This window comes from Protopterus annectens, chromosome 12.part0 (assembly GCF_019279795.1).
Source record: "Protopterus annectens isolate FY-2018-M chromosome 12.part0, PAN1.0, whole genome shotgun sequence".
Classification (NCBI taxonomy): Eukaryota; Metazoa; Chordata; order Ceratodontiformes; family Protopteridae; genus Protopterus; species Protopterus annectens.
In genome coordinates, this window is record NC_056746.1 from 232,042,185 (window position 1) to 232,067,493 (window position 25,309).

The window sequence follows — 25,309 nt, forward strand, 5'->3', positions numbered from 1 at the left end:
ATTCAAGGCAAATGGAGCACAGGACACATTCTCCTGCATATCAATCAAAAAGAGATGCTAGCTGTACAGAATGCTCTGACAGCCTTCAAATACCTAATCCTTCCAGGACAGCTCCTGATAAAGACAAGACAACACCACAGTTGTGGTACATAAACAAGCAGGGGGGAACCCATTCTTAAACACTCTGCAGGTTAGCCATGGCCCTGTGGAACACAGCCTTGGGCAACCAAGTGCACCTACAAGGTCAATTCCTGCCAGGCAAACAAAATTCACTGACAGACTACTTAAGCAGAAATCTACTGGACCCACACGAGTAGGAATTGGAGCCTAATTCATTCAAACTTCTAATCCAGAGGAGGGGGACACTGGAGGTGGACCTCTTTGCCTCCCCCGAGAACCACCAGTTGAGCAATTTATGCCTTTCTCCCTCTGCCCCTGCTCTCAAAAGTCCTACTCAAGATCAAACAGGACAGGCAAAGGGTAACCTTATTGCCCCAGACTGGCCACACCAGCACTGGTACCCACTCCTACGCAGTCTGACAGCAGTGCCACCCTTCATTGCACACCTTCCCTGCTATCTCAGCAGGAGGGACAGATTTTGAATCCACAACTGCAAACCCTAAACATTGCAGCCTGGCTTATCCCTTTGAATCCACCACCAGCAACCCTCAGCAAACAGGTGCTGGACATCATCCTTGAGGCCAGAAGGCCTAGTACTGGGAAATCCTATGCTGAAAAGTGGAAAAGATATTGTTCTTGGAATTGGTCTCGTGGAAAAGACACAGCTGTGCCCTTCTTACCTCAAATCCTTGATTACCTAGCAGAGCTGCTCCACAGAGGCCTATCCTCCTCCATTAAGATTCATGCCTCTGCCATCTCAGCTCATTATAATACTGAGCCACCTCTCTTTTCTCACCCTCTAATCAAACAGTTCCTGAGTGGGGCTAACAATTTAATGCCCCCTAGGAGAGCTCCCACCCCTGCCTGGGACCTTAACTTTGTACTGGAAAAGCTCACACTTCCCCCTTTTGAACCTGCTGCTTCAGCAGAGTTAAAATTCCTCTCTTGGAAAACAGCCTTGCTTCTGGCCATCACTTCAGCAAGAAGAGTGTCTGAGTTACAGGCACTAATGGCTGTGGAGCCCTCATTATTTTCATGCTGACAGGGTTTCCCTCAGGACTAACTCATTCTTTATACCTAAAGTGGTATACAGTGTGGTTCTAAACCAAATCCATCCATTTGCCAACCTTCTTCCCTAATCCTCAGAATTAAGGGGAAAGGATCCTGCACTCCATGGACATACACAGATGGCTCAGGTTCTGCCTTGACAGGTCTAAACCTTTCAGAAAATCTGACCAACTGCTAGTCAGCTTTGCTACAGGGGCAGAGGGCAAGGCCATTTCAAAGCAAACTATTTCCGAATGGATAGCACACTGTATTAATTGCTGCTACAAGCACCATGGAAAACCTACCCCACAGGGGATCAGAACACATTCCACTAGGGCTACTTCCACCTCTACAGCATTTCTCAGGGGAGTCCCTACCAGGGACATCCTGGAAGCTGCAACCTGGAGTTCTTTACACACCTTCACCAAGCATTATTACTTAACTATTTTTTTCTAAATCCAGAGCTAGATTTGCTACAGCAGTCTTACAAGGCCTGCTAGCCAGCCCTAACACTTCTTGGACTTCCTCCACCTTTCCTCAGCTTTGGGAATCAACCCAAGTGTGATGACTGCATCAGTGAAACACGAAGAACTTAGTACAGTTGTGTAGTAAATGTAGATGTTCAAGTGTATTCACTGTTGCAGTCCTGGTTTCCCTCCCTCTAGCCCCCTGGTTTTCTCTATTCTTTCTATCCCCTCTTTATGGCCATTTTTTATGGCAGTGGTATTTACTTTTTACTGGGGGTGTTCCACACCATATAATAGCTTCCTATTTTGGGGGCTGCTGACATTTGGGGCAAGAAAAACTGATGTAATGGCGTCGGCTGCATGTTTTATACCCCTGACGTCATGGAAGAGGCGACAGCATCCGATGCAGAAATCCCAAGACACTGGTATTCAGGCCAACTGAGGGCTACCTGCAGGCAGATAAACCATGTATGATGACTGCATCAATGAATACACTCGAACATCTACATTTATGGTAAGTGTACACAACTGTACTTTTTTGCCCCTTCTAAGTGGGAAGTAATATGTCTACCAGGTCCCTCTATTTAAACAAGTAAGTCCAATAAAATTGGATGGTTTATTTAACAACTTCTGCCAACAAATCATAAGTCATAAATGTGTATGTCTTTCTTAAATTGTCTTATTTTTTTTCTTAAATCTGCTTTGATATTTATTATTATAACTATTAGCAGACTTACAAATAATATCTTTACTAATTTTATCCAAAGACAGAAACACTTCATATGCATTATAACCTCTTAATGAACAGTTGTAATGTTTTCTGTAATTCACTATTTATTTCATCAGTATTATTACATAACCTCCTTAATGTAGTCAATTCTCCATAGGGTAGAGATTTTAAAAGATGTAGGTGATGGCAGCTGGTTGCATCCAAAAAAATGCAAACCATCCTCAAACGTCCGATATACCTTGGTAACAATTTTTCCATTCTTACCTCCTTCAAGACTGATCTCCAAAAAATTCACTATTACCCAACTGAAAACCATCGAATTTCAGCAGGAATCTATTCTTTTGGAGGTCATCCAAAAAGTCTCTATAACTTCTTGCTTACCCCCCTACATATAAAAGTTAAATTGTCGATATATCTACAATATTTTACCACATACCTTTTAAAGAATTATTTTTGATAGAGAAATTCAGCTCAAAAAAATCCCATCATGGTATAGGCATACATGTGAACAAAAGCTGTCCCCATGGCTGTGCCATTCAGTTGATGGAATATTTGATTGTCAAACTCAAAATAATTATTCTTTAAGCAAAATTCTATCAGTTCATTTATGTAATATGCAAGGGGGACTATCCCCCAAGGTTTTATGTAATGTTTCTAACCCATACTGGTGAGTAATGCTTGTGTATAAACGTTTCATGTCTGCTGTTAGCCAATTCATATCCTTGGTCCATTTAATGGGTAATACCTGATCTAAAAAATCAGTACTGTCTTTAATATAGGAACTTTGTTTAATGACATATGGTAAGAGAAAGCCATGCAGAAATATACCCATATTGTTAAGAAAGTAGTCACAGTAGGACGGCCTGGTGGATGTTGAATGTCCTTATGCAGTCTTCATTTTTACTAAGTTGTTGTAATGCTTTCCACTCTAGTTTAGTTAAATTAGATTGAATACAATTCAATACAATTTAACTGAACTAGAATGGAAAGCATTACAACTTAGTAAAAATGAAGACCTTGTTATAAAACCACCAGACAAAGGGACTAAGGTTGTATTAATGCATTTTTCACAGTATGTTCAAATGTGTCTTGACCATTTAAATGATACTGAGACTTACAAAATATGTTCTGCTAGAGAATATGAAAGACCTATTTATAAATTTAGTAATTTATTACAGAAGAGAGAATGTTTGGGATACTTCACAAAGGATGATGTTGATAAAAAAATTCAATATTGGCAGTTGTGAGATAGCCAAATTTTACTGCTTTCCCAAGATACATAAGGACATTAAACATCTACCATGTTCCATCCTATTGTGTCTACGTGTAACTACTTTCTTAATATGGGTATATTTCTGCCCCCTCACCCAGCAGACGTGAAAAGTTTGCATACAAGCATTAGCCACCAGTATGGGTTAGAAGCATTGCATAAAACCTTGGGGGGTAGCCCCCTTGCATATTATATAATTGAATTGATAGAATTTTGCTTAAAGAATAATTATTTTGAGTTTGATAATCAAATATTCCATCAACTGAATGGCACAGCCATGAGGGTGGCTTTTGCCCCCATGTATGCCAATATCATGATGGGATTTTTTGAATTGGAATTTCTCTATCAAAAAGAATTCTTTAAAAGGTATGTGGTAAAATATTGTAGATATATTGATTTAATTTTTATATGTAGGGTGGTAAGCAAGAAGTTAAAGACTTTTTGGATGACCTCCAAAATAATAGATTCCTGCTGAAATTCGGTGGTTTTCAGTTGGGTAATAGTGAATTTTTTGGATATCAGTCTTGAAGAAGGTAAGAATGGAAAAATTGTTACCAAGGTATATCGGAAGTTTGAGGATGGTTTGCATTTTTTGGATGCAACCAGCTGCCATCCCCCACATCTTTTAAAATCTCTTCCCTATGGAGAATTGACTAGGGTAAGGAGGTTATGTAATAATACTGATGAAAAAAATAGTGAATTACAGAAAACATTACAACTGTTCATTAAGAGAGGTTATAATGCAGATGAAGTGTTTCTGTCTTTGGATAAAGTTAGTAAAGAAATTATTTGTAAGTCTGCTAATAGTTACAATAATAAATATCAAGGCAGATTTAAGAAAAAACTAGACAATTTAAGAAAGATATACACAGTTATGACTTATGATTTGTTGGCAGAAGAAGTTAAACCATCCAATTTTATTGGACTTCCTTCTTTAAATACAGGGACTTGGTAGACATATTTGATAAAAACTTTAACTTCTCATTTAGAAGGGGCAAAAACATAAAGGATATACTAGTTCATGCTAGTTTTTGAGACCTAGTACATGTTTGAGTTACAATCCTAACTTGCTGGGAACATATCCTTGTGGCAGATGTATAACCTGCCAGTATGTGAGTAGAACATTTCAGTATATTAATGGAGTGCATTTTCAACCTAACGCAGAGTTTTCATGTAATACAGAATGTATTATGTATGCACCTAGTTGTCCATGTGGAAAGTTCTATGTAGGTGCAAGCAAGAGAGCATTTAAGATTAGGATACAGGAACATGTCAGGGACATAAAAAATGAAAAAACAAAGTCCACTTGCAGTGTACTGTAAAAAAAAAAAAAAACATCATAGTAGTAACCCACAAGGTTTATTCGGAACAATTTTAGAACATATCCCTAGCACTCAGTATAATATCAATGTAAAGAAAAAACTTCTGTATAAAGAAACTCTCTTTATGTTAAAATATAGTACTTTAGCCCCTGGGGGCATTAATACAGAATGTAATTAAAGAGTTTTTATTTAAATTCTAAACTCTGTTTTTTAATTGTATAATTGTTTGATTGATTAATTTAATATTATTGTATAAATATGTGCCATATCTATCCTGTCTGCTCCGATGGGCTAGATTCTATTCCGATGTTGTCGGAGCCTTCTCTGCACTTCGGAACTTCAGGACAGATCAGCTTGTTTTCAGCTTCTTCTTCTAGAGGGATCTTCTCAGAGCGGGAGGTGACCTCAGTTACCAGACCCACTCTTTTGGATCTGCGGTCTCTCCCTTCTCTAGGTGGCTCAGCTTTTGAGGCTATGGGGAGAGCTATGACTGCATGAGTCAGCCAGTCAAGTCAGCCTCTTCCTACTCGGAACATGCTTCCCTGTCACGCTTCCGTTCAGAGTTTCTACCAGTCCCTCCACAAAGTCAGCGAATACCTAAACCTCAGAAATCACAAGTGGGAACATACTCTTCTGGTATTTCCCCAGATCGTCCCACTGAGGAGGTCTCTAAGAAGTGTAAGAGGAACCACTTAGATTCCTTGGAGGAATCTATTACGGAAGACGTGGACTTTGAGGGTGAAGGATTACAAAGATTGCCTTCTGATGATGTCACCTTTGGAGATATCCTGGAAATTTTAAAACGTAGAGGTGAGTGGAAGTCCAGCATTCCTTTGTCTGAGGAGGCGGTGTGCATGCAGGTTTTGGTACTTGCCTATCTACTTCCTGAGTGACTCCACCCACTGATGAGCACATTAAGTTGATCTCTCAGTGGGAATGGAAGGCTTCCAACACCACTGAACCCATTCCCTAGAGACCTGACAAAATCGTCACTGCCCTGGAGGATAAACAGTTTTGGTCAAAAGGTTTCTGTTGATGCCATGGACATAGTGGCAGCAACCAAAATGGAACTACCTGAGGAGAGTTCCTCTATCCATTCATCCACCCAGCAAGGAGTCTTGGGCAATGGATAGTTTTGGGAAACAGGTCATCGACCTTTGTGTTTCGGTCCTTGAATTTCTTGGATAATTTTACCAGGCTGCAATGGGATCTGATTAAAGAGCTCTCAGATACCCTTTTGGGATCCGTCTCTGAATAGGTTCACGAATCTGTGGTGTCTCAGTTGGCTGCCCTTCAGTCTTTATCCAGCTCGTCCATTAGGCTCATTTCTCATGCAGCCAAAGGGATGACAAGAGCAGTGGGGTTCAGTCATTGCCATCAGGAGACACACCTGGATGCGCTTATGTGACTTTGCAGAGCCCTTCAAGTCTTCATTTATCAGTGCTCCCTTTGACTGCACTTATTTGTTTGGCCCTAAAGTTAAAGAAACTTTGTCCAGATGTGAGAAAGATGGAAAGACCCTGTTTGCCATGGGTGTATGTTTTTCCATTCCTCAACAATCGTCTTCAAGGAATCAGCAAAGTACTGGAAAGATGTGGTTCAGAAAGTCCCATGGGTCCTTCCAAGACATATGTGGAGGTAGTTCTCCCAGGGGCAGAGTGGGGAACTTCAATGGTAGATGCAGCCCTCTTGGCAGAGGAGGCCTGTAAAACCAAGGGTAGAGATTCTTTCTTTGGTAAACTCTTTCAGACCTCCTGAAAGGAGGCTTGATGAGGCAGTCAGGGGTCGTCTTGTCCCTGCACCAGAGAGCCTGGCTAGAAATAACATTAGATACCTGGGTGCAGAGGATCATTACCAGCAGCTATAGTATTCCATTTTCCCTTCCACGCCATCATTCACAAAAGAATCCCCAGTGTCCCACCTGATCAGAAGGAGCAAGCTGTATTACATATTCAAGAACTGTTATAAAAGAGAGTCATCCAAGAGGTCCCACCAGGCCAAAGAGAATCTGAACTTACTCGAGACTTTTTAGTGCCAAAAAAGACAGGGGACTGGAGACCAGTTTTGGATTTCAGTATTTTCAACAAGTCAGTTCATCAAAGTTCCAGTTCAGTCCATTCTTCCGTTGTTGGAACAGGACTGGATATACTCAGTAGACCTTCTGGATGCATACTATAATACTGAAATGAACAGGCAATCCAGAAAGTTTGTGTGTCCGTCTGGGAGACTGTCACTACCAATTCAGAGTCCTGCCCTTCATTCTCACCCCAGCCCCCAGGGTGTTTACTAAGTGCATGGCAGTAGTAGCAGTTCACTTGAGACTGCTCGGATTCCAGGTGTTTCCGTACTTAGACAGTTGTCTCATTACTGATCCAAGCAGGTACCAGCTGTTAGAGGCAAGAGAGCAGGTTCTCCCGACTTGTTCCTGTCTAAAGATAACCATAAACTCCAAGAAATCTCACCTGGAACCATCTCAGACCTTGGAGTTCATAGGAGTAAGCCTGAATACAAAGACAACTGCAGCCTCTCCCTCCAGTGAGACTACAGAAAATCTCACAAGTCTTGAAAATAATCCACCGTAAGAAGTATCTGCATGTCTAGTTCTACAGGCCCATGGTGGTGGCTATAACTTTAATCCCTTTAGCCAGATTTCATATGATAATTGTACAGTGGCTGCTCGCAACACAGTGGTTGATACTAGACCAACCAGTGACATCTTTGATTCAAATTACCAACATTTGCAAGAGGATCTCAAATGGTGGATTCAATCAGATCCAATCTTTAAAGGCCATCCATTCGTCCCCTCTCAACCCAAGGCCACAGTGACCACAGACACTTGCCAACTAGGGTGGGGTTGGCATTATTTCGGCAACACTGTCCAAGGCAGTTGGTCCCCCATAGAGGCCAACTTGCATGTCAGTGTTCTAGAGATGAGAGCAGTGCTTTTTTAGTGTTGCAAGCCGTCCAGGATGCACTCACTTCAGGGACAAAAGCAGTTCAAAGGAACAACATGTCAGTGGTGTGGTACATCAGCAACCAAGGAAGAACCAAGTCCCTATTCCTTGTGTCGAGAATCCCTCGGAGTGTAGCAATAGATTATCTCAAACGGCTTTCTCATAGCAACAGACATTCCAAGGATGTCCAGTGTGATAGACAAGTTGTGCAGATGCATACTCCTGCCTCACGAGTGGCCTCTCAATCAAAATGTGATGGAGAGAATATTTAATCAATGAGGCCAGCCTTGCTGCAGTCTCTTTGCCCCTCCCTTAAACAACAAGTGCAGCAACTATTTTGCCCTAATCCCCCATCAGGGGGAATGACTAAATGATGCTGTAGTTCAAGGTTGGCCCTCCAGTCTTCTTTATGTCTTTCCTCAGATTCCTCTAATTCCAAAGTTCATACAGAAAGCAGTCCGGTTAAAGAGCAAGGTAATTCTCATTGCAACTTATTGGCCTCGACATATTTGGTTTCCCTTTCTTTGGCCTCATCTAGTTCGCCCACCTTTGTTTCTGGAGCTGGATCCAGATTTCCTGTCCTGTCCTGCAGACATGATTCATCCATACATCATGAACCTCAAGCTGATAGCTTGGTTTCTCCAATTCCATTAATAGCCAGACAGTCTGTGCTGTCTTCACATTCTTTTGGCTTCTCAGAAAATCATCTGCAGAAACTTTACGACAGTAAATTGAAAAGGTTTGTCCTTTTGACACGTCTAAATAACTCTGACCCCTTTTCAGCACCTATTCATAAGATTCTCAAGTTTTTAGCCTCCCTGTTCAATGCAGGGAGTCTGTCTTCTACTATTAAAGTTCAGTTAGCAGCCATGTCCAGCTTTCATATTGAGTTTGAAGACTCCACTCTTGTTTCTCACAAACTTTGTAAAGCTTTTTTGAGAGGTACTCTTTTGTTGAAGCTTTCTTACAAAGATCCATCCCCTCCTTGGAACCTGAACTTGGTGTTGCAGACGATCATGCAGCCTCCTTTTAAACCTGCAGCAGATTGTGATCATAAGTTTCTGTCCTGGAAAACAATTTTCTTAGTTGCCATTACTTCTGCTAGAAGGATTTCAGAAATTCAAGCCTACCATATTTGTTTTTTCACAAAGATAGGGTTGTGCTAAAAAAAAAAAAATCCTCCTTTCTACCAAAGATGGTTTTAGAAGTCAACATCAACCAAAATATTACCCTACCAGTGTTTTTCCCCAAATTTGCTAATAAACGTAAATACTGCCTACACTTATTAGATGTTCATAGACAATTATGTTTTTATCTTTACAGGGCAAAAGACATCAGAAAAGCTGACCAATTATTTCTTTTTTTCTCAAATACAAAACCTGTGAGCAAAGTAACATTGGTGAGCTGGCGAACAGGTTGCATTTCTTCATCGAAACCTGTAAAAAGCGCATTCCACTAGAGCTATGGCAACTTCAGCTTCTTCCAGTCTAGAGCCTCCATGGATGATATTTGTGCAGCAGCAACCTGGGCTAGTCCTCATACTTACATTACTCATTACAAATTGGATCTGATCTTCAGGGGAAGAGCATAATTTGGTTCAGTGGTTTGCAGGAACATCCTTGAATCCACCCAGTATCTAAGGTAGCGGGGGACTGTGTCCCACAGGTTGAGGATAGAATGAAAATTGACCATGTCAGATAAAGGAGTTATGTACTCACCATAGTATTCCATCTGTCTTGCCCATTTTCATTCTTCAGCTCCCCTCCTACCAGAACCCATGCCCTTGGATTTCTAGAGGAACGGGTGACAAAAGTTTATTACCCTTGTTATATAATTGTGGTTCCAGATATAGTCTCAGTGAATGTTTTACAGATATTTCCCTTGGTCTGTCAGCAAACTTGTTCTGAGGTAATTGGGTTAGATGTGTTATGGGAAAGGGATAAGCTCTAGAGTTTTTTTGTTACCACGAGCTATGACAGCGGCCGATCCTCAGAACTGAGCACACAGGTTGAGGAAGAATGAAACTGGACAGCACAGATGGAACTTTATGGTGAGTACATAACTTCTTTTTTGGCAGATATTTTATGAACTGCCTGCCATACAGGAATTTATTACTGTCTTTGATCCTTTTGAGGATTGTTTACACAGTGAAGTGAAGAAATTTAAGATTATGGTCTTCAAGGAGCACTTCTTTTTTTTTCCCCCTTTCTGTTTTTTTCTGTTGGTCATCATAGGTCTCAACCTGCAGGCATTGAAAATAGGAACAAAGGTCCTTAAATAGTATCATCCAGCTAAAAGTATGGACATGTTATTTACATACAATTTGAATACCTAATCGCACATACATTTTCCCATTTCCACTATGAATGTAGGATTCTACTCAGAAATGCAAGTTTGAAAAACAGCATGTATCATAAATGATGAAAAATATAAACACAGTATCCTAGAGGAGTATTAAAATCTGTAGCTTTTAAAGAACTGTATCAGACTTTCACTAGACAAGGTAATTTATTTTTGCTTCAGAAAAGAGAGTTATAAGATGTGTTTCTTTAAATTGTTATTGCCAGTAATATGTTGGTCATGTGGTGTGGCTTTCTGTATACTAGACAGCTTTAAAAAGCACATGTGATGATGGGTGATTCAGAAAGTTATGTGAAGGAATAAAACAAACCTGAGAATAGGGACATACCTATAAAAATAGGGACATCCTGTGTAGGGATAAATTAGACTTGAAATTAGGAATGTTCTTACAAAATAGGGGCAGTTGATATGTAATTTGCCAGGTGTTAACTGTATACTGTTACGTAGAAGTATACCAAAAGGCTGTTTTGGCTTTTTATGACCCGATAATTGGTCAGACTCCTATCTAGGTATTTTTAAATGTCTTTCTTTACTCTATTTGATCTGCTAAAAGGTAAGTGACCCTGAAGTTTTTTCAGCTTCCTAGATACTCTTTTTGAATTTTCTTACTTAAATTCTGATGTACCTTCAGTGTGTGTTTTAACAAGTGTGGATTTAGATACTTCCTGAGCATGGCTACCTATTTGTCCCCACCTGAGGTATCTGATTGTCCTGTAACTCTACATTCCAGTCTCTTTTTCCAGCCTTGGAGTTGAAATTTTGTCTTGGTGGAATGTACTCCCTGTATGTAAAGTGCTGCATTTTGTGTATAAATGGTTCACTTCGAAAGTATACTGTTTATTTGCCATTTTTTTTCTTAAATTTGTTGGATCTCACATTTGATGCAAGGAGTACTGTTTTAAATTCCTTGGAGTTCACATGGCATTGTACAGGTATCGTAAACATCTTCTAGAAGGTCTGTTTTCTAAACCAAATAAATCATGATGAAATATGGGATATAATGTCAGTTTTCATTCTCTCCTCAATCTGTGGGTTCAGAGCTGATCCTTCGGATCTGACTCTGCTGTTACTGTAGCTCGTGGTAACCAAAAACTCTCTAACCTAACCATTACCCAGCGTCTATCAGTCCTAATAACCTCAGATCTCATTTGCCACATTGCGAGTTAGATGTGGTTACTCAGTGTGCTTGAGCAGGTAAGTCGTTAATTTTTGTAATTTGCCTCTTTCTTTTCAAAAATCTTTACCTTTTCACTTGTCTTAACCACTGTTGTTTCCCTTTACTAGCGATTACTTAGTCTCTATTAATAATAAGTGACTTATTTTTTCTTCTGTTTCTGTACTTTGGTACTCTGGCTACTATCGTTAGTAGTTTTCCATTACACTGAGTGTATTTTTGATGGTTTTATTGTTATCTTTTGTTCTCTCTCTCCTTGCCTTTAGTTTTTTTGTGTGGAAGAGTTATGGTTGACAAGGGTAAAGGACCGTCTGGTTTTAAAAAAATGTCATAAGTGTAGCCAATAAAGTACCTTATTCTGATTCTCATAATCTTTGTGTATATTTTTTGTGGCAACTTCACCTTCAGGAAGATTGTTCTGTGTGTCATGTTTTTTCTCACGGAGCATTAAATGAACAGAAGAACAAACTTGTTTTAAAGGGGCTATTACCTTCCCATTTTAGTGAGGCTTTATCTGGAGCTTACCCTTCACAAAAACAAAAGGACAAATCTGATATTTCTGCCTTATTTTTCAACCTCCTGAAAATCTACTGAGAAGGCAAAGATAAGACCTGCATTGGTGCCGACTTCTCCTTCAGCCCCAATAGCAAAGAAGTAAAAAAAACAACTTGGTTCCTACTTCATCAGATCCAGATAAAAGCAGGCATGTACCCCTGGCACTGACTGATCATTTGGCACCGAAACCTAAATCTAGACATGCTTCAGCATTGACATCTACATCGGACCCAAAGACTTCATTGGACAAGTCTCCTTCGACGTTGAAGCCTTTGGAACCAAAAGTCCGATCCCCTGAATCGGCTCAGACTGTAATTTTCTTGCCAAGAACTGGGTAATCACCTTCTGCAGACTCTGTTCTATCTAGAGTGCCTTCTCTCCTTTTTGCAAAGTCCGAAATCTCTGTCCATAGTTTCCACTCATTCTTCCAAGAGCATCACAGATGATGACCTGGAGAGATTGGGAAGGAAGATTCTCTGAGTTCAGGGACTTATACCAGATCCTTCGGCCCCTATCCCCTTGGGTCAGGAGTCATGCATTACACTTACTCCAACCTTTTATCCTCCTCTGACTTCTTCAGAAGTTTCAGGGTCCTTAGAGCAGAATCTGCAGGCACTGTCATCCTCAGATCCGAACTTATCTTTGACTTTGAGAGTTGCTGTGAGCTCTTCAGTCCATTCAAAACCAGAGACCTCTTGGCACCATTGTTCTCCAGTTGGTTCCAAGCCCTTAGAATAGATTCTGAAGTTTTCACAGCCTTCTTTGTGGCTCGGACACTTGACATGGATGAGCTTGGCTCCGGCTTCAACCTCTGAGGAACTCTGTTCTGAGCAGGGAAGCACTGTGGTTCAGAGGTCTGTTCTTTCTGAGCCAGAGTCCTATTCCTGTCTGGGAAGTTGGCTTTCAATGTCTTGGAGAGAGCCATGTCTGTGGCAGACATTTAGATGTTTCCTACCCTCTCGGATCCTCAGCCCTGTCTGTGCACAGAGCCCTAACCCTTCTCTTCACTTGGACAGCGAGTAGCAAAACCCCAGGCTTCCCAACAGGGTGTCCCCTCTTCTTCTGACACCTCTTCAGAGAATCCCACTGAGTTCCCAAGGAAGAAGTACAAGAGGGAGCACTTATATTCCCAGGAAGAATCTATCTCAGAAGACATGGGCATCGATGAAGATGAAGGCTCTCCAAGTTCTCATCCTAGAAATCTTAAAATGGAGAGGTGACTGGAAGTCCAGCAATCCTTCACCCAAGGAGTTGGTGTACATGGAAGCTTTTGGTACTCGCCCGTCTACCTCCTGGGTAACTCCACTCACTGATGAGATCATTGAGTTAAACTCTCAGCAGGTATGGAAGGCACCTGATACTATTAAACTGATTACCTGGAGACCAGACAAAATTATAACATCTCCAGCAGATAAACAGTTATGGTCTATATGTTTGCCTGTTGTTGCTGTGGTCGTGGCAGCAGCAACTAAGGAGAAACTTGCCTAGCATAGTTCATCCATCTATCCTCCCAGCCAGGAGTTTCGGGTGATGGATGGATTCAGGAAGCAAGTATATGCTTCATCGACCTTTGCTGTAGGGTCTTTGAATTGCCTGGTGCATTTTATGAGAGTGCAGATGGGACCTGATCAAAGAACTTTCAGATACCCTCACAGGTTCCATTTCTGAGGAAGTGCAGTCATCTGTCTCTTCTCGGTTAGCTACCATGCAATCCATATACAGTTAATCCATGAGGCTCATTTCTCATGTAGCTGAAGGGAAGACAAGCTGCAGGTTCACACATTTCCATAAGGAGAAATGCCTGGATATGCTTGTGTGATTTTACTGAGCCCTTCAAGTCTTCATTCATCAACACTCTGTTTGATGATACATCCTTGTTTGGCCCTAAGGTACAAGACACTTTATCCAGCTGTGAGAAAGGTGGAAAGACTCTGCTGTGGGTGTATGGTTTTCCACTCCTCAGAGATCTTTTTCCTGGAATCGGAGAAGTAGTGGGAAAATGTAGTTCAAAAAGTCCCAAGGACCTTTTCAGGACACACATGGAGATACCCCCGGAGGCAGAGAGGGGAATTCTGATGGTAGATGCCGCCATTGTGGCAGAGATGGCCTACAAATCCAGAGATCCAGAGAAACTTTCTTTGGGAGGCCCGGTTGTCTTTTTCTGGAGGCAATCCGGGGTTGATTGTCCCTGCAGTGGAGAGCTTGGCTACAAATAACATCCGATAAATGGATGCAGATGATCATTTCCAGTGGTTATATTATACCATTTTCCCTTCCTCCTCCCATTCACAGAAAAATCCCCAGTGTTTCACCCAGTCAGAGGGAACAAGCATCACTGCAAATACAAAAGCTCCTAGAAGAGGTTTCATCAGACCAGAGAGAATCCGGAACTTACTCAAGATTCTTTTTAGTATCAAAAAAGACAGGGGACTGGACAACAGTTTTGGATCTCAGCATTTTGAACAAATTGGTTCAATGCACCAAATTCCGAATGGGCACAGTTCAGTTCATTCTTCCTTTTCTGGAACAGGATGACTGAATGTGCTGGGTAGACCTTCAGGATGCATAGTACTATATAAAGATTAGCTGGCGATCCAGAAGGTTCCTTCATTTCTGGCTGGGAGACAGTCATCAATTCAGAGATCTGCCCTTTGGTCTCACCACAGCCCCCAGGGTTTTCACCAAGTGTATGGCAGTGGTAGCAGCTCACCTGAGACTGCAGGAATTCCAGTTGTTTCTGTATCTAGACGATTGGTTCATTTCCACCCTGACCAAGCAACAACTATTGGAAACAAGATTCCAGATACTTTAGATATGTTCCTATCTGGGGATAACCATAAATTGCAAAAAATCTCGCATAGAACCAACTCAGACTTTAGAATTTATAGGAGCAATCCTAAACACAAAGACAATGATAGCCTCTCTTCCCCATCAAGACTGGACACAATAAGATCACAGGTAACTAAAATAATTTGCAGTTCCAAAATTTCGCAACCCTTGGTCCTTCAGATTCTGGGATTCATGGCAGCTTCAGTAACTCTACTTCCATTGGCCAGATTTCACATGCGGATTTTACAGTGGCTGCTTGCAACACAATGGTCTATACTTCACCAACCATTGTCAACCCCACTATCAATCACCAACATTTGCAAAAGGGATCTCAGATGGTGGATACAGTCATATCAGATGCTGTTTAATCTCCCTCAGCCCGAGGCCACTGTGGCCAAGGATGCTTCCCAGTTAGGGTGGGGTGGGGTAGGGGCATTTTCTGGGGAAAACAGTCCAAGGCACTTGGTCTCCCAAAGAGGTCTACCTGCATAACTGTTCTAAAGGTGAGAGCAATGCTTTTAGTATTGCAGGCCTTCCAAGATGCTCTCCCCTTGAACAGTTATGATCCAGATAGACATGTCAGTAGTTTGGTACATCAACAAACAAGGAGGAACCAGGTCCTATCCCTTGTGTCGAGAAACCCTAAGTGTGGCATTGAGCGATCCCATCCAACCGGGTTCTCATAGCAATGTACATTCCGGGGAAATCCAGTGTGATAGACAAGCTGAACAGATGCATCCTTCTGTCTCACAAATGGTACCTCAATCAGCTAGTAGCAGAAAGGATTTTCTGCCAGTAGGGTCAGCTTTGCTGCGATCTTTTCACCTCTCCCCTGAACAACAAGTGCAGCAACTACTTTGTCCTAATCCACCCTCAGGGGAAATCACCAACTGATTCTTTTCTTCACAGCTGGCCCCCTGGTCTCCTTTATGCCTTTCCTCTGACTCCACTAATCCTGAAATTCCTTCAGAAAGCTGCCAAATTGAAGAACAAAGTAATCCTCATTGCACCTTACTGGGTTTGACAGAGCTGGTTTCCTTTCCTTTGGCCTCACATACTTCAACAACCTTTGATTCTGAATCCAGCACCAGACTTCCTGTCTCACCAGACGGGCATGATTGACCCGGACATCTCAAGCCTCAGACTGACAGCTTGGTTTCTCCAGTTCCATTAATAGCCCGACAGCCTGTGCTGTCCTCCCCTGTCCGACATATACTTTTATCCTCTCATAAACCATCTACACGAAAACTGTACACTAGTAAATAGAAGAAAGTTGTTTATTGGGGGGCGTCAGAATAACAGATACCCCCCTTTTCAGCACCTATTCATAGCATGCTCGACTTCTAAACCTTACGTTTCATAGAAGGTGCCTCTGCTTCTACTGCTAAAGTACAGTTGGCAGCCATATCCAGTTATCATTATGGATATCGAGACTCTTCACTTTTCTCACAAACTTTGTAAAGCCTTTTTGAGAGGAACTCTTCTCTTAAAATGTTCCTTTAAAGATCCTACTCCATCTTGGAACTTGAATCTGTTGCTGCAAGCTCTTGCTGAACCACCAGTTGAATGGGCAGCCAAGTATGAACTAAAATTCTTGTCTTAAAAAAATGTTTTCCTAGTGGGTGTTACTTCAGCAAGGAGAATTTCACATATTCAAGCCTTATCATGCCACCCATCACACTTAATTTTTCACAGAGATAGTCACCTTAAGGACAAATCCCTCTTTCTTACCTAATGTGGTTTCCGAATCTGATATTACCTAATCTGTTAATTTACCTATGTTCTTCCCAAAATTTTCTAACAAAGGTGATTATTGTCTACATTTATTAGATGTCCACAGACATATATGTTTTTACCTTGACAGGAAAAAGAATATTAGCAAGGCCAATCATTTGTCTCCTCCTCACATTTAATATTGGGAAAACCTGTGACAAAGGTAACTTTGGCCAAATGGCTCACAGGTTGTATATCTGTCATATTTGATAACTTGGGTATTACTTTACCAAAACCTGTACAAGCTCATTCAACTAGAGCTATGGCTGCCTCATCTGTATTTCAATTCAGGGAATCCATAGATGGCGTTTGTCCAGCAGCAACTTGGGCTAATCCCCATACCTTTCTTACTCACTACAAAATGGATCTGGTCGCCAGGCACAGAGCATCATTGGGTTCAGCGATGCTTAGGAACATACTTCCATGAGTCCTACTGGATTCTGAGTAGCTGGGGACTCTTCCACGGGTTGAGGATAGAATGTAAATTGACATAATCAGATGAAGTTATGTACTCCGCATAACATTCCATCTGTGTTGTCGATTTTCATTCTTCCTCAACTCCCTACCCACCAAACCCCCCTGCAGATTAACTCCTGGAAGAGCGAGTGGATTTTAGGAGGTCAAGTCCCCACTGTGGCTCCAGATAAGGTCGGTCTGACTTGTAAGGACTTATGGTTTTTCTTCTATTTCTATTAGCAAATAAGATCTGACGCATGCTGGGTAAGGGTTAGATTTTGGTTACCACAAGCTGTAGTAACGGCCAGATCGGATCCAAACCCACAGGTTGAGGAAGATGTAACTCAACAACACACATGGAACATTATGGTGAGTATATAACTTTCTTTAACATATCAGATATACAAAAGTGTCCTCTTTGAATCAGAATTAAATCATTCTATTTCATTTGTTATTAAACAAGTAGTCTAAAGTTTTTGAAGTGTCTTTTGTATTGTTTGTATCATGAATTTTGCCATTTTAAGTTTACTACAAAGCTGAAGATCTTATATTTAAAAATGTGTTTGGTATTAGGAATATCAGTCTCTGTAGTTTGCCTTGTTTATTTTTCAGGAGCCAGTCTCTTAAGATAGTTTGTCAACCAGTGTTTTTGTTTTCCATTCTTCTTCTCATTATCCCTGTAATGTGTTTTGCCCCCAGGTGCAGTTGACTTTGCAGCCAAGACTGCAGGCATTTTCCCCAACAGCCCACTAGTATGTGCAGAAGGATCTGAAGGCATCACACCGTTGTCCCCTGAACCTGTTTCATCTAAAATTAATACCTTGCCTATAGTGGAACAGGATTTGGCTGTACACCTTCAGAATGGAGTCACCAGTATCCCATCTACAGTGAGTATATTCTAAAAAGTAGTAGTGCCCATGTCTATCACCTCTACAAATTTTCACAGCATGTCCAGATTTTTGCCTCATATTTTTGGTCTCTTTCTCATAAAAATTGTGTTTTTTGGGCAAACCTTTGAGAAGATGTGAGGATTAAAGTCAGTAAATAATGACATACATTTGAGTTTCAGACTTCATATTCTTCAGAAAAAGCATGCTAACACAAATCATGTTGTTAAAGCAACTTTCTAAGTTTATAAGAACAATATTTAAAGTGTGTTCCTGTTTTTGGGCCTTTGTCCCCCATTATGCCAGGCTTTGTCCAGATTATTTATGCTAAGAGGTTGAGAGGTATGGTAATGTCTTTGCATAGTAGAACTGTTTTATGCTAAGAAAATTGTATGTAGCTGGCAGTTCCTGAAATCCCCTTCTGGATCCAACTTACAGAGCTAGCTGCATTGGGTTTGTCAGAGATTTTCATAATGGTTAAGGTGTTTACTTTACAGGCACAAAGTGTAGGGTTTGATTTCACATGAGGTAATTGGCTAGGCTTAAAATGACCCTCGAGGGCAGTTTAGCCAAGTACTAATCTAACATTTGTGCAGTGGTGCTTGCGTAAAATACTGAATGAGTTCTCTAGTCAGTGTACTTATTTGGGTAGGGATTCTACTCTTACTACAGGCAACTGGGAAGTGTGTGTGTGTCTATCTAGTCAGAAGGGCATACGTTTGGGGAATTAGCTCAAATGGTAGAGCTCTCGCTTCATCTGTGAGAGGTAGAGAGAGTTATTCTAAGCCACTTAGTTTTGGTTTAAGCACTTAGGATTCAGGCCAGTTTTACATTAAGAAGGTTTGTAGTCTACATCCTTGTGGCAGGAAGGGTAGCTTACATCCTAAGTTGTGAATTGCTGGTTGAAGGCTTAGGGTGTGTCTGTTCTAAAAGTGAGTGAGTTCTAGTTTAAGCACTTGGGCTTCAGGACAGTTATTTTACATTAACAAGGTTTGTGGTCTACACTCTTGTGGGAGGAGAGGGTAGCCTCTGCCCTTCTGAGCTGGTAGTTGCTGGCTGAAGGCTTATTGTGCTTGCCTGTTTCAACTGTTTTTTTTTTTTTTCCTGAAATTGTTGCACTTTGCTGTAGCATACATCAGATTCAGATATCCTGAATCTAGTTCTGTTTGTGTAACTTGAGCACTAACCCAGGCCATCTTTTGTTGAAGAGGGTTCCTCTGCACCCTAGTGGCAGGAGGGTGCAGTTAGAGTTCATCTGATTGAAGGTTGCTGAAACAGGGCTCAGTTTTCAGCTTTTTTATGTTTAATTTGTTTAAATCAGTTTACTCTCATTTGCTACGTAAGCACTATGTTGCGTGGGTTTGCTTTTGTGTTAGCAAAGGTCCACAGAGTTTGGCAACCAGCTACTGCTTTGCTGTATTTATCTGATCGATCCAAGGCATCTGCTGATCTCTGCAAAACTTAAGTAGAATTTTTCACTGTATATTGCATTTTGAACCATTTCACTGCTTATTTGAACTGTTTTTTTTTTTAATTGTTGCACTTTGTGTACTCTAGCATAGACTAGATTCATACTTGCTGAATCTAGTCTATGTGTATAACTGGAGCACTAAACCAGGTCATCTTTTGTTGGAGATGGTTCCCTTGCACCGTAGTGGCAGGAGTGCGCAGTTAAAACTTAACTGATTGAAGGTTGCTGAAACATGGCTTAGTTATGAGCTTTTTAATTGGTTAATTTGTTTAAAGCACTTTGGTCTTCTTTGCTACATAAACACCATGTTTTTGTGGGTTTGCACATTGCGTACTGCTTTACAGAGGTGGACACTGTTGGCAGTTCTAGACACACACACTTCTGCCTGCAAATTTTCCCTTAGTACTCTGCTGGTGCTCCATTGGTGAGTTTTCGAGATTGTCCCTCACTGACGGGTGGTACATTCAGCGAAGTTCTTAAGGTGTCAGTACAAATCTTACCCACTAGCCCTTCGTATTTTTTGTCCACTTCTCTACTTTACCTGGTCCTTCCTGTTTTCTGACCACATCAACTTACCTAGCATTATGGACTGACAAATGTGCACTGACAACCCACTTCTAGTCCACACAAATTCATTATGTGAAGGTTGCATCTATATCAAGAACCTAGAATCCAGGCTCTCTTACTCACCTGTCAGTTCATCTGATACTAAGCAGATTGTCAGCATGCACACCTCACTGCACCTACCAAACCAACAACACATAAACCTTACATATATGTAGGTCCTTACCAGAAGCTTACTTAAATATCAGAGACCTCCCAAACACAAGCATGATTCACATAATACATCCTCTGCAGAACATAGTACACATAATGTTTCACACACCAGTGTCTCGCCATTCAAGCCCCTAAAGCATAGCACAAAAACAAACATCTTAGTCATAGGCGACTCAATTGAGAGAGAGAGACAGATGTCCCTCTCACCAGGCTGGATAAGGAAAAAGTCACGGTCAGCTGCCTTGTCAGGTGCCAGGATCAGTCACATCACACACGCACTCAAATCTCTCAACTACAGACACTGTTATGACTCAGTCATAGTCCATATTGGTGTGAACGACTTGAGACATACCTCACTGGACTATATGAAGAGAGAAATGACTGAGTTCTCTGTGTCTCCGGCAGGTATGTCCTTAGCCTTAAGCAGCATTTTACCTTCGCTTAGGATGACACCTCAGTACAAGTAAAAAATTGACTTCAGCAATTGGCTTAGTTTTTGGTGTCATTCAAAGGGAATCCAGTATCTGTCAGCCTGGAATGACATGGTCAACAGACCTTGATGCTTTGCCAGAGATGGTCTTCATGTGTCACCACTGGGATTTTTGTTACTGGCCAAGGCTCTTGCTACCACCACAGTACTTTTTTTAGGCAATGTCACAGGAGCAAAAATGCCTCTGAAGGTTATGCTGCTAAATACTAGGAGTCTAAACCAGAAGCTGCACTCACTGGAAGCAGTCCACTCCTTGGAAGTTGCTGGCATTTGTGCAGTCACTGAGACCTGGTTTAAAGCTGCAGAGAGCACCCCAGCTGTACCAGGTTACATTTCCTTCCACGCGTTCAGACCACAAACTGAAGGCTTAAGAACTAAAGGAGGCAGTGTATCAGTAAATACACCTCTAGATTGGTTAAACAGCACAATTCCTTTTAATTAATTCATGTACAGTTGACTGTAGGTAAGACCCCTCTTCAGGTTATTGCCAGCTTTAGGACCCCTTCCATGAATCAGGGCATCCACTCAGCCTACTTAGATCTACTTGAGTAAGTCAAGGTACAGCCAAACACCCTGGTTTTGGATTACTTACATTTTCCCAGTCAACAGATGGGTAATTATAGGTGTTCTGATTTGCTTGCCCAAAGGTTCCTGGACTTCGTTATCTCCAGTGCTCTGGACCAGGTGGTTCACACACCCACAGGGCGTTCAAACATCCTGGATCTGGTGTTTACCAACATAGGGGACTGTAGCACCACCCCCAGTGTGTGACCTTCTGTGGTAAGATCTGACCACTAATCAGTCTTGCTCACAACCCCCCCCCCCCAAGCAACAAATAGACTAAAAAACTTTTCCAAGTCCAGTTACAAGCTCTTATGTGACAACAATAAATAACTTCATAGCCCCTTCCCCCACTGATGGAGCAGAAAGTATGCTGAGTTATACACCAATGCTTTATACAAGCACCTATACAGTTGTATTGACTCTGCCATACCTGATAGAACCTAAGCAAGATCTTAAATGAAAAACCAACCTGCCTGGTGGGGACAACTGCTATTAATAGGCTATACAATAGGAGAAAGAAATTGCTGTCTAAAAGTAGAAAGAAACTGTCTCAAAACTGGGAAACACTCCCTCCTCAATTTAAACAAGCAAGTAAGACTCCTGAAGTCCTCCAAAGCTTACTACGAATCCATTCTAGCTTCCCTAACTAGGGATTACCACAAGGCATTCTTTAATTACATCCGTAACCTCAAAGTTAAGGCCCAGATTTGCACTGAACTTGTAATTTAATGGTACTACATATACAGAACCTCTGGATATAGCAAGCCTGCTGGCTGACAATCTCAGTGAAAACTTCACACTCCTGTCCCTGCCACATATACCCCCAAAGCATCCCTAACATCTGTCCCCCACCTAGTATCTCCAAGGAGCAGGTCTTCAATGCCCTCTCCAAGGCCAAAAACACAACCTGTATTGGACCTGACAAAATCGCAGGCTGTGTTTTACTTGGATTAAAATAGGAATTAGCATCACCATTGGGCATGCCTAAGCACTGGTTTCACCCCAAGAATGGAAAACCGCTTCCATCATCCCATTGCACAAAGGGGTTACATCCACTGACTCTGGCAACTGTAGAACCATTAGCCTGTCCAGCCTTATCTGCAAGGTCATATAATGAATCCTTATTAACAAAGATATAGGAAATCTCAAAATGCTCGATCCCACTCAGTTTGCTTTTGTTAAGGGAAGATCATGCCTGTTAAACTTGATGGACTTTGAGACGGTCACCAAAGCCATAGACGAGGGCAAATCTGTGCGTACGGCCTACCTAGACTTAGCCAAGGTCTTTGACACAACCCCCACTCAGGCATCATTTATAAACTCACTCAGCTAGGTATCAACCCATATATTGTCAGGTGGGTTGCAAACTTGCTCACTAATAGAGCTCATACGGTCAAAATAAGGGACTCCACCTCCTCCAGCAGACCTGTAACCAGTGATGTTCCACAGGGATAGGTTCTGGGACCCCTACTGGTCAGAGTATAGGCTAAAATAAAGGACTGTGGCTGACGGACGTTTGCTGATGACTGAAAACTGGAAGCGATCATTGAAGCCCTTAGCGATGTCAACATCCTGCAGGAAGGTCTTACACAGACTAATGACTGGTGCCAAAGTCATGGCCGTAAACTTAATGCAAAGAAATGCATTATCATCCTCTTCGGCAAGGGTGATGTTCCTGCAAACCACCACATCAGTAACAATATCCTAAGCACACAGTCAGTGGTGAGACATCTGGGCACACGGATCAAACATAACCTTAACTTCAGTCACCATGTCTCCACAGTGGTTAAGTGCATTTTATATTGCTCATCTCGTAAGTAAGGGCATTGCCTCCAGAAATCAGAGAGGTTATAACACCCCCCCCCCCCCCCGTACTCTTCCCTCATCAAGCTAATAATAGACTACAACACTCCCTTCGGTATGTTCCTTTCAAAACATCTGCAGCAACTGGAGAGACCACAAAGTTTCCCTGCAAAGAAAGTTCAGGGTCTTCGATATCTGTCTTATGCAGACAGACTGAAATCATTCACTTTGTTCTGTGTGAGATGCAACCTGTGCCTTGCATATAGAGCAATCTCTGACCCAGCTTTAATGGAAGTGCTGCACATTTGCAAGTCAATTGGCACATGGATCACTTCCTCAAAGGACCTTAACCTGGTATGTGACATCTACAGAACTTGCTGGAGAGACAGATTTGTCTCAGAGGTTGCCCCACCTCTGGAACAAGTTTCCTATTCATGTTAAACAAAGCCCTTCAGTGGCCCTATTTATGTGTAATTTGGATGATTGGATGGGTAACTGGAAATTCTTCACAGGGTTTCCACCTTTGTCCCAGGGCAGTAGGTGCTGATTTTAGTGTCTGTCTGAACCAGACACCTTGGGAACATGGGTTGAACTTCGCTAGACTTGTAAGAGCCCTGGGGCTGTTAGCCTAATAACCTCCTATGACCCTAGGGAGAGGAGGTATAGCTTAGACATGAAACTGGTGGCAGTGCGGTGCAGCCAAAGATAGGATGTGGTCATGGTAGGTTAAGTTGTCAGAACTAAAACAGAAAAAGGAGTACTTTTCATGTGTGCTCAAGGCTTCTTTTTGAACAAAGTGCAGCTGCATGTTTCTAAAATACTTAGTTACATCGTTGTTTTGTCTCCATTACCTGGCCTAAATTTCAAAATGTACTATATGTCTTATAGTTGTCTGTATTTATAGTATTTTGCATACTTAGAATATCTGCATGCAGTATTATGCTGTGATTTTTGCAGATATTCTTCGTGTTTCACTGTTGCAGTCATCACATTTGGGTTATCTGCTTGCAGTAACCCTCAGTCGGCATGATTATCAAAATCTTGGGTCCTGCGTCGGTTGCCATCTCATCTTCCATGATGTCAGGTAGTCAGGGGTATAAAGCATGCAGCCGACACCATTACATCAGTCTTTCTTGCCGTGCGGTGCCTGAAGCAGAAGCAGTTCGCAAGTGCCGGTCAGCCGACTCCTGAAATTTTCATTTTCGAGTTTCAGAACCGAAGTCTTCAACTAAAGCTAAGTACCCCATTGGGAAAACTATTTCTTGCTCTAAACTGACGTCGGTAAAAGTCAATAATTGTATTTCTTGTGGAAAGCAAATACCTCATAAAGATTTTCATTCGTATTGTATTCCTTGCCTAGGCCCTAACCACGACATACCTCGTTGTCGGTTTTTGTGCCTTATTTAAACCACAAACTATTTATCTGTATATTTTCGCTTCTAAATATTTTGGCACTCTGTTCAATTATCCAGATATGTCTTCGGTAAGCCACCCGACTACCGACTTTCCAAAAAAACGCAAAGATAAAGACAGAGACAGGCCACCTAGGTCCAAAGCTGCCAACGCTTCTTCTAAGCTAGATTCACAGGCCTCTACTGAGACCCATTCGGAGTCCAGTATGCCGCAAGATAATTCAACTGTGGACCTGCGGATGTCTCTACCTTAGATGGGTCCAGAGCCACTGTGAAGGCACCGGCTTCTGAGGGTGTATTCAGGCCTACTGACTTGCATATTAAACCAACACCATCTTCAGTGTCTAAAACTCGAACCATGCCTAGGAAAATCGACACCCAGAACGTATGGTCAGGCCTCTATGCCTAAAAAACAAATAATGGCTGAAGACCTTATTACTTTAATCGGGGGAAGCCAACCTTCCCCCACTAAGAGACCTAGGACTGAATTTGCTTATGATGCTTATGACCAGGATTCTGAAATTTCTGTCTCCTCTGATGACCAGGATTTACCCTTATGTACCTATGAGGATTCTGATGTAGAGGACTCTATTCCCTCTGCTTCTCCCCCCAGGGGATTTCTCTTTTGGTGAAACCTTGCATACTCTTAGGGAGCATTTTCACTGGGAAAGCCAGGATTACTCTGTTCCTAAAAAAGAGGCTTAGAGATTTCTTACTCCTGCCCCAACACAGGCCTTTAGCTATCCCCCAACACAGGCCTTTAGCTATCCCTCCTGTGCTGGACATTCTTGAAGATGCCTTTTCGAAATCTAGCTTGGCCCCTGACTCTCTACCTCCTGCTCCCAGA

At 41.8% G+C, this 25,309-nt stretch overlaps 1 protein-coding gene across 1 annotated transcript in view; it reads left to right on the plus strand.

Annotated features, from left to right (window-relative positions):
- The window catches only part of CRAMP1 (cramped chromatin regulator homolog 1), a 1,694,263-nt gene that overhangs the window by 1,158,419 nt on the left and 510,535 nt on the right, over positions 1 to 25,309 (plus strand). The window contains exon 9 of the mRNA XM_044088908.1: positions 17,758 to 17,945. Coding sequence (XP_043944843.1) covers positions 17,758 to 17,945 — 188 coding nt within the window. The remainder of the gene's footprint in view (positions 1 to 17,757; positions 17,946 to 25,309) is intronic.